General features: G+C 38.4%; 1 protein-coding gene across 1 annotated transcript; it reads right to left on the bottom strand.

Annotated features, from left to right (window-relative positions):
* Positions 1–7,469: 7,469 nt before the first annotated feature.
* Positions 7,470–9,216, bottom strand: LOC105100048 (importin subunit alpha-1-like). Its single transcript, XM_064479245.1, is given in 3 exon segments — positions 7,470–8,430; positions 8,432–8,835; positions 8,838–9,216. Coding segments are annotated over 3 exon segments (1,587 nt in total). The 5' UTR covers positions 9,121–9,216; the 3' UTR covers positions 7,470–7,530.
* Positions 9,217–10,953: the final 1,737 nt, after the last annotated feature.

The raw sequence follows: 10,953 nt of genomic DNA on the forward strand, positions 1-10,953 counted from the left end.
CTGTCTTGATGATCTCTCCATTGTTGAAAGTAGGAATATTGAAGTCCCCCACTATTATTGTATTACATCTATTTCTCCCTTCAGATCTGTTAATATTTGCTTTATAGATTTAGGCACTCCAATGTTGGATATGTGAATATTTACAATTGTTATAGCCTCATGAAGAATTGACTCTTTTATTGTTACATAATAATCTTCTTTGTCACCTGTTACAGTTTTTTACTTAAAGTCTATTTTATGTGATATAAGTATAGCTACCCTTCTCTCTTTTGTTTTGCATTTGTATAGAATATCTTTTTCCATCCCTTCACTTCCAGTCTGTGTATGCCCTTAAAAGCTGAAGGGAGTCTCTTATAGGCAGCACATAATTGGTAGCTGCTTTTAAATCCATTCAGCCATACTATGTCTTTTGATAGGAGAATTTAGTCGACTTATGTTTAGAGTGATTATTGATAGTTATGGACTTAATATTGCCATTTTGTTAATTATTTTCTGACTGTTTTGTAGTTCCTTTTTCCTCTTTACCTTTGTGATTTAATGATTTTCTGTGGTGGTATGTTTTGATTCCTTTGTCTTTATCTTTTGTGTATCTACTATAGGTTTTTATTTTGTAGTTACCATAAGGCTTGCATAAAACATCTTGCAGGTATAATAGTCTATTCTAAGCTAATAGCAACTTAACTTCAACAGCATACAAAACTTTGCTTTTTTTTTTTTTTTACTAATTCCCCACATTTCATGTTTTTAATGTCACAATTTACATCTTTTTATATTATGCATCCATAAAAATTATTGTAGGTGTAGTTATTTTTGATACTTTTAGCTTCTAACCTTTATACTAGAGTTGTGAGTGATTTACACACCACCACTGCAACATTAAAATATTCTGATTTTAGCTATATATTTATCTTAACAAGTGAGTTTTATATTTTCATATGTTTTTCATGATACTAACGAAATCTTTTTGTTTCTCCTTAAATAGCTCCCTTTATTATTTCTTATAAGTCTGATCTAGTGCTGATGAACTCCTCCAGCTTTTGTTCATCTAGGAATTTTGTTGTTGTTGTTGGGGGAGGTAATTAAGTTATTTATTTATTTATTTAAGTGGAGGTACTGGGGATTGAACCCAGGACCTCATGCATGCTAAGCACGCACTCTATCACTGAGCTATACCCTCCTCCCTGTCTAGGAAAATTTTTATCTCTCCTTCTGTTCTGAAGGACAACTTTGCCAGGTATATTTTTTGTTGACAGGCTTTTTTTTTTCTTTCAGCACTTTTAATATATAATTCCATTCCCTTCTGGCCTCCAAAGTTTTGCTGAAGAATCCTCTGATCATTTTATAGAGGTTCCCTTGTGCATAACAATTTGCATTTTTCTTGCTGCTTTTAAGATTCTCTCTTTGTCTTTAACTTTCGAGAGTTTAATTACGTTGTGTCTCAGTGTGGGTCTCTTTGGGTTCATCTTCTACCCTCTGAGCTTCATGAATCTGGATGTCTGTTTCTTTCCTCAGATTTGAGAAATTATTATCCATTATTTTTTTTTGAAGAAGGATTCTGCCCTTTTCTTTCTTCTCCTTCTGGAACATTTATGATACATATATTGGACCATTTTATGGTGTTGCATAATTCCCTTACATTATCTTTACTCCTTTTATTCTTTTTCTTTTTGCTCCTCTGGATGACTTCCACTGATATACCTTCAAGTATGGTGATCCTTTCTTCCCCTTGGTCAAGTCTGCTTTTGAATCTCTCTATTGAATTTTTCAGTCCAGTTATTGTGGTCTTCAGTGCTATGATTTCTGTTTGGTACTTTTTAATACTTTCTATTTCTTTGTTAAAATACTCACTTTGTTCATGCATTGCCCTTCTGACTTCAGTAGCATCTTTACGACTGTTATTTGAATGCTCTGTCAGATAAATCGCTTATCTCCCTTTCATTAAGATCAGTTTCTGGAGACTTATTCTTCTGTTTGGGACACATCTTCCTGTTTCTTCACTTTCCTTTACTCTCTGTATTAATTTCTTCACATTAAATAAAACAGTCACCTCTCCGAGTCGTGATAGTCTGGCCTCATGCAGGTGTTGAACTTCTCCAATCAACCCAGCCCAACTTCCTGGTTACCTCTTACACCTTTGTATTTATCCAAGCTGCTGTCTTTATTTTTAATGGCTCCTGGAAGAATAGGGTGTGCCAAGACTCATCAGTGTCCCGAAGGCATGAGAGTTGTCCATATGCCCATTCAGGCTCCTGGAAGATTTCTAATTGCCTGCCCCTTAGCTTCCCGATGCAGACTAATTGGAAACCCAAGCTTCAAGAAATAGCTGGAAATATCAGGACGTTAGATATGTGGTTTAGCCTTTATCAGGGAGAAACTAGTAACTGGGTGTTTTTGTCTACTTTCTCTGTGCTGAGCTGGAGGGAATAGCAGCTTGGAGTGCCTGTGTACTGGGAAGGGAATAAAAGAGCATCTCATGTGCTGGAAATGTTTTATATCTTGATCTGGGTGATAGTTAAGTAAATATAAATAGATATAACCCTTTACTGAGTTATACACTTGATATTCTTTACTGAATGTATTCATGCCTCAATGAAAAGGGGAAGTATTTGCTCTGGTTTTGTCTATACTTCTAGAATAAAGTCAGTAAGTCAAGTTGAGAACAGTGAACGGAACGAAGGAAGGGAAGATCTATAAGTCATATTACAGCTCTCTTCAAATGGGTAAAATGATGTTATTTAAATAGAGAATTTGCCTTATTTTATATGGTTTTTAATTGAAGACCAAGAACCAATAGGAAGAGTTAGAAGCAGAAAACAATTTTAAAAAAATATTGTAGATTGTTTGACAGCTACACATTTCACCCATCCTAGTATGTGTGTCCCTCAGCAATGTGACATCGTCATCTTTCCTTTTCAGAATTGGAGTCCTTTTCTTTCCTCCTTTGCACCTGGGCTAACCTGGTGGATTTGACTAGAAGAACGTGGCAGAAGTGATGTTGCATGAGTCCTGCATCCTAAGTCTCAAGAAGCCCTGCAGTGTGTGCCTTTATTCTGTGGGACCACTGCCCAGTCACGTTGACGTACAGAATTAAGTATCACAAAGGGGTTGTTGGAGGACGGGAGAAGATGCAATGGTGCAATGGACACTTTGTGTAATTAAAATATTTCCTACCTGACTGTTTACAGAAAATGTTTACAGACCCTTAATATGAAATATAGACTACATTAATTCTTTGATATATTTCCTTTCAGTCTTTTTAAAGCATTTTTATTTATATAGTTGAAGTTGCATTGAACCTACAATTGTATATCCTGCTTTCTCACTTAATATGAGCATAATTTCATGTTATTGTTAGTCTTAGAAACTATTTACTAGGTTGATAATATTCCATTACATGGATCATCCGGTAATCCTCTTAGCTCACTGATGATTTAGCTAACCAAATTCACAAGCCACAGTGGAACTTCCTGATAATTTTATATGAGAGTGAAGTACACAGAGATGACAATGGACTCAACTATATAGGGTTTGGGGGTAAAAATAAATGTCCTTAAAATCTCTAGTAACAGCTGAGAAGTTTAACTTAAGCCATGCACAATAGTTTTATGGCAGAGAAGATTCTTGCTTTGCCTTGTCAAATATTACTACCTCATGCTGCAAAATCACCAAAGGATGCACATAACTCCCATTTCAGAGTGAGGATATATTTTGCTAAGGAAACCATTTTATCAAAATGCCTCCTAAGAGTATTGAGAAAGGACCTTAAATGCTAACAGTTTAGGTTTTAAGAAAGATCCAAAGAGTGAAAAAGCATTATAAACAGAGTGAAGAACTCAGGTCAGATTATGGTTATCTTGTCACAGGAAAAGCTACTGAAAGAAATAAGTGACATGATTTGATAGCCTGTCAAGAGCTTTCTGAAGACAGAGTGAAGAATAATGGGCAAATCCAAAAAGAGAAAAAAGGAAAGGAAGAAAGGAAAGGCAAGGAAAGAAAGATAGGAAAAGCAGTACTGCATCTCCGGAAAGGAATGTTATAATCTTGAATAAGCATGCATAGAGTGCATTTGGTGTTAAAAAATTAATAACATACCCAAAGAATGGTAAAAAAAAAAAAAAAAAAAAAAACTCTTGCAAATCATATATCTGATAAGGGAATTGCATCCAATGTATATAAAGAATTCTTGCAGCTCAACAAAGAAAAGATAAATAACTTAATTATTAAATAGGCAGAGGGTTTGAATAGGTATCTCTCTAAAAAGGTCATACAAAGGGCCAGTGACCACAGGAAGAGATATTTCAACAGCATTGTTATTAGAGAAAGGTAGATCAAAATCACAAGGAGATACCAGTTCATTTTTAAGACAGACAATAACAAATAAAAATGAAAATATCTAGAAGCTGAACCCCTCATACGTTGCTGGTGGGGTCATAAAATGGTGTAAGCACTTTGGAAAACAGCTTAGCATTTCCTCAGAATGTTAAGTATAAAGTTACTCTAGGACCCAGCAATTCCACTCAGGTACATACCCAAGAGAAATGAAAACTATGTCTACCTAAAAATTTGTTCACAAATGTTCATAGCAGTATTATGCATAACGACAAAAAGGAGGACATCCCAAATGCCCATCAACTGGTGAATGGATAAATGTCCAACTGATGAAAGGATAAATAAAAGGAAGTATCTCCATACAATGGAGTATTCATGGGACACAAAAAGGAATGAAATACTGGTGCATGACATAACACGCATGAGTCTTGAAAACATTATGCTTAGTAAGAGAAACCAGTCACAAAAGGTCACATTTTGTATGATCTCATTTATGTGCAATGTCCAGAGTAGGTAAATTTGGAGAGAAAGAAAGTAGATGAGTGGTTGCCAAGGACTGGAGGAAGGGGGTATGGAGAAAGGCTGCTAATGGGTATAGGGTTTCATTTGGGGGTGATAAAAACCTTCTGAAATTAGATACTAGTGATGCTTGCACAGCTTTGTGAATATACTAAAAACCATGGATTATGTACTTGAAAAGTGTGGATTTTATGGTATGTAAAATGTATGTCAAGAAAGCTGTTACAAAAATTGATAATTAAAAATCAATGATAAACACAGAATTGCTAAAGAAATTGTGCAGTTGGGTTTCTAGATTCATATACCACTTTTGCTTTCTCTTTGATAGTGTGACTACACTTCCTTTGTAGTGCTACCAAGATTAGCTTTGCTTTCATTCATTTATTTCCTATTTTATTAAAAATTAGGAAAGAAAATGAGACATAGTTTAACTATTTATTGGGATAAAGGAAACATATTTACTATTTTTCAATTTTAATTATTTTCTTGGCACGTTCTGGTAAATCTCAAATCTCTTTTCCCCCCAGAATATGCCATTAAAGGAAATGATTGGCTAGCGGTGGGGTGGGGGTGGGTGGGAGGAGAAAAGCATCTATAATCTTGCTATTTTTACAAAACTTTTTTCACATTTAACCCTGATTTTCTACTCCATGTGTACATTTTCATATACCATGTAATTTCAATTGGGTATTTTGCTTCAGTTAACATTGTATCAGGAATTCTTTCCCTTGGTTTGGCATAAATTCCATGATCAGTGCAGTTGGCAGAATGATTGACCCCCTCTCCTCCAAGATGTTTATATCCCAATCCTGGAACCTGTGAATGTGTTATCTTGTGTGGCAAAAGGGACTTTGCAGATGTGTTAGGTTTGGCGTCTAGAGATGGGAACATTTTCCTGGACTATCCTGGATTATCCAGTTGCATCTGTTGTAATTACAACAGTCCTTTAAGGGAAAGAAGATGGGAGAATATGAAAAGGAGACGTGACCATGGAAGCTGAGGTCAGAGTGAGACAAGGGACCAGGGATCAAGGACCAAGGAACATGAGCTGCCTCTAAAAGATGGACAAGTCAAGGAAACAGACTCTCTTCTATAGTGTCTACCAATCCATTTCGGATGTCTGAGCTTCAGAATTGAGGATAATAAATATAGTTGTGTTTAAGCCATTCAGTTTGTAGTGATTTTTCACAGTTGTGATTGGGCTCTAACACAATCATCATTTAAAATTGTTGCCTGTTGTCATAATGGATCATAGTTTCCCAAATCATTTCCTTGTTTTGAAATAACAAACATTCTGAAGCAATTGAGTCAGTGTGACCAGATCTGTGCAAGGAGGTCTGGTCCATGGCTGCAGAGGGTGACCAGCGTCCATGACGTCATTCAGCAGGGTGGCCTTGCTGAATGTCCACTGCCACCATTATTCATTTCTTCTCTCTGAGGGACCTTTACCATTGGACGGGACTACAGAGCACTTAGCCCCACGGCCACAGGAAAGCCCTTCATTGCTGATTCAGGTATCACCCCTCAGGTAACGTGCAGCCGGACAGGCCTCAGTCTGTACCCTGAGTACAAAAGTCATATCTTCTGAACCAAAAAACTGAAGGACAGAATATTGAAAGCTGGACTTGTGGGAAACTTGGAAACTACAGTTGTCATACTTCTGACTCAGTAAGTGATGGCAACTCCTTAGCTGGCGGACAATGATGTAATCATTGCAGAGGGCAGAGCGCCTTCTTTGTTTGCCTTCTTGACTCATTACCATGAGACAATGTCACACCATTTCTGGCTGAAACGCTGGAAGTTTTCATGTTGTTTTTCGAAGTTAGCCTGTGTTCCAACAGACAGAGAAGCAGCAGCAGTTGCAATGGATCCATGGAGAGAGACATAAATGGAAGCAGAGAACAATGATGAAGTTCCCAACGGTGGAAATCATGAAGCTTCCTAGAATTCAGCATTCATGGGGGAAGAAATTCACTGGGCGAATGTTCCATTAACGTCTTCACACCTGTGGGTGGATAAGCGATGTGCTATAAACCATGATGACAGTGTACACACTGTCCAATTAAACTTAGTCAATCTGACACATATGTGGTGGTTTAGATTATTGTTCATAGGCTGCATGATGATTAGGGAAAACAGTAATTAGTTTATGCGAACGAATGTAATTAGTATTATTTGCACAATGAGCCACTTTAGAATACTTGTTTTCTTCTTTTCTTTTTCTGCATTCTCTGGTATGGGGAATCAGAATCAGAATCACTATTTCCTCTCAATCCTTGCTCCATTTTCTACCCAACTCATCCTATGTACCACTGCAGAGCAAAGCCCTGAGTTCCCCCAAGATTTGCCCACCCTCATCACCCAAGGGAAGAGCTTCTTGAAGTGAAAGCTTAGATCATTGACTTTAAATACTTCACTTTTTTTGAAGAAGAAAAGGGTGGAATTTAATCCTTATTTACAGGACACTGCAAGATATGAAATTCCACATAGAAATTAGAAACCCATGGACAGGAGAAGCTTCATACAGTATGTACAGTTTGGAACTGTTCAAGTATAGTTTTGTTGTAAAAAGTGCTACAGTAACAAGCCACATTTAAAAAGAGTTTTTAGTAGAGAAACAGTAAGACAAACTTAAACCAAACAGAGCACACAACAAACAACTTTACGCCTCAGCTGTACAATCTAAAAGTTAAAGGTCCCAGCAGTGCCATCCTGGACTTGGAATGTATAGACTTCAGAGGTAGTTTCTGGCACAACATTTTGATCTTCCTCTTCCTCTACAGAGAAATACTTCTCAGTCAGATTTAATGAAGCTTTGTACACAGACTCATTTTCATGGTTTTGTAGCGCTTCACTTTTGTCCAAACCTCCATGTTTTTCAATCATTATACTTAGTTTCTCAGTTTCACCTAATTTCTCAGCAGCCTGAAAGATATTTGAAATGGCATCCAGAATAACCAGAATAATCTTGGTATCTTTCCCACTTAAGATGTTCATCAATGGTTCTATGATGTCACAATGAACCAGGTATACGATCTGTTCAGCTGTTCCACCGCTTGTGTAATTGGTCACAGCCCATACAGCTTCCTTTTGCGTCTTAAAGTCTGCCTTGGAGAGAACGCCAACAAGGAACGGGACTAACCCATGGTCTACAACTTGCTGCATCTGGTCCTGGCGGCCAGCCGTGATGTTTGACATTGTCCACATAGCTTCCTTCTGAATGTTAGTTTTGGAGTTTGTTAGCAGACTGGGAACGATGGCAAGTGCTCCCGCATCTATTACAACCTGAGTCTGCTCGTCTGTCCCAGGGACAATATTTCCTGTGGCTCTTAGCGCAGGAGTCACAGTTGGCAGTTCAGCAGCTCCTAAAAGCTTCACAAGTTGGGGTACAAACCCTGTCTTCACAACCATTTCAATTTGTTCAGTTGGACCGTCAGTAAGGTAGGAAATGGCCCAGCAGGTATCTGCTAATACTTCCGGATCATCGTGATGCAGGAGACGAACTAAAGTAGGAAGAATCTGCTCAACAGCATCCGACGGGGTTGCGGGATTCTTGATGTGACAAAGGTTTGAAAGTGTCCAGATTAAGATTACGTAAGTAACCACGTGCTAAAGATGACACATCAGGAACCACAAGAAGAGCTAACAGCGGGTCAACTGCACCAGACTTGATAACCAAGTCTCGAAACACTGATCCATCACCTGCAACGTTCCCTGGAGCCCACACAGCTTGTTCACTGATGTGAGCGTGGGGCGATGCCAACGGAGAAATGAATGCTGGGACAGCACTGCCATCTACCACTGCCTTGGTCTGTTCTAATGTCCCGGAAGCAATGTTAGTGAGGGCCCAGGCAGATTCAAACTGAATGGGACTACAATCAGTTCTGCTCAAGAAGGACACAAATTTTGGAATCAAACCAGCCAGGATTACACTGTCTATGGGGGCCTGCTTTTCCCTAGAAAGCAGTTTCCTAGCAGCTTGAGTAGTTGGAGCTGGCTTTCCAAATTGTTGCTATTTATACCTTTGACAATGTCATCAACAGACCAATTTATGATGCCCTGGTTGGTGTGGTTTTCCTGCAGTGGAGAAGTAACGTCATCGGGAAAAGAGCTGACATTTCTCCTTTTCAGCATCTGGTGGTCCTTCTTGGCTTTCCTCAGCTCCACATTAACTTCTATTCGGCGCCGCCTCATTTCTGTACTGTCGTTCCCCTTGTTCTTGAATGTGTTAAGGCGGGCAGCTGGTGAATTAGCATTCTCATTGGTGGACATGGTTATGAGACAAAGGGAGAAAGCTCCACAGCTGGCTCAGGCTTCCACAGGAGGCGGTGCGGTGCGCACAAGCTGCGGGTGAGCTGCCCTCAAAACGTCCACCACAGTCAGCCAGAAGACGGTGTCAATACTTCACTTCTAACACATGCGTTTAAAGTTATATAATTTTTCCTCCAAGCACTGCTTTAGTTGCATCCTAGGGATTTCGATGTATCATATTTTTATTGTCATCTGAACCAAAACATTTTCTAATCTCCACTATGATTTCTTCTTTGATCCACGGCTTATTAAAAAGTGTGCTGCATCATTTTAAAATATTTGGGGGAGTTTCTAGTTGTTGTTATTATTATTATTAAAGTTCTGTTTACATTTCTTGGAATCAGAGAGCATAGTCTTATGATTTCTGTCTTTTGAAACTCATCAAGAAATTCATTTATGAGAATTCTACTTTGTTCCTCATGTCCTTGCAAATAATGCATATTCTCCAGTTGTTGGATGTAGTGTTCCTTAACCATTGACTAGGTTGAGTCAGTGAATAGTGTTGTTCAAACCTTTATATCCTTGTTTGTTGTTCATCTGTTTGTTCTATCAATTACTAGGACAGGTGTGTTAAGATACCCAACTATGTTTATAAATGTTAAAATTTCTTTTTTAACTTCTGTTATTTTTTACCACATTATTATGTACATATTAACTTAGAATTGTCTTGTCTTTTTTTTTATATGATAATACGTGTAATCTAAAAAATGATACAAATGAACTTATTTACAAAACAGAAACAGACTCACAGACACAGAAAACAAACCTACGGTTACCAAAGGGGACAGAGTGGGGAGGGAGGGGTAAATTAGAAGTTTGGGATTAACAGATACACACTGTCATATATAAAATAAACCAGGACATACTATATAACACAGGGCACTACATTCAATGTCTTGTAATAATTTATAATGGAAAAGAATCTGAAAAAGAATATATACATATGTATACACATAACTGAATCACTTTGCTGTTCGCCAGAATCTAACACATTGTAAACTATGTTAACGTAAACAAACAAACAACAAAAAAAGAGAAACTATGATACATTATCACATCTGACAGCTACACTTGCACCTATTATCACCCAAGCTGACAGCTCAAGCAGATCTGGCCAGCATGTGTACCTGACCTTGCCTGTTCGCTCAAAGTACTACACACATGTAGTGCTTAGACTTTCTGTACAGCTGTGTGTGATAAAAAAAAAAAAATCACAGGGTGAATTTAAATATATAAACACCAGTGCAGAACTGCATCCTCCTAGTCAATGACACATATAGGAGACATTAAATAGGCACAGAAATGACAAAGGAATATACTGAGAACTGCACAAAAATGAGTTACTTGGCAGCACAAGGCAGGGATTGGTTAATGTCTATCACTGCGTATATGGACTGTTCCACCTTCATGCTCTGCTTACTGCCAGGGAGCCCTTCCTGATCCCAGGATTCAGGTGAAAAGGCCCTCTAATCCTGCCTGGAGAAGGTGCTCCTCCTCAGCTGCCTCTTCATCCTTTATCAGTGTCAGTAACTGCAATAAGCCAGGGGCTGGGCCATCCTCTGACAGAGCAAACTTCCCGCGCGGGGTTCTGGGGACTGCTCCAGCAGTGATTTGGTCTAGGCGGGCCTGATTCACAACTTCCCGCTCAATTACATCTCTCTCTACCAGTTTCTGTAATAAAGGCTCCAGCCTCAGCACGTAAGCAATTTTTCTTCACCCTTTTGGTAAGTAGTCAGATATTTGACCTGCAACTCCCTAGGATTATCGATAACCCCAAACACCTTCTCAAGAGCC

This window comes from Camelus dromedarius, chromosome 26, assembly GCF_036321535.1.
Source record: "Camelus dromedarius isolate mCamDro1 chromosome 26, mCamDro1.pat, whole genome shotgun sequence".
Taxonomy (NCBI): domain Eukaryota; kingdom Metazoa; phylum Chordata; class Mammalia; order Artiodactyla; family Camelidae; genus Camelus; species Camelus dromedarius.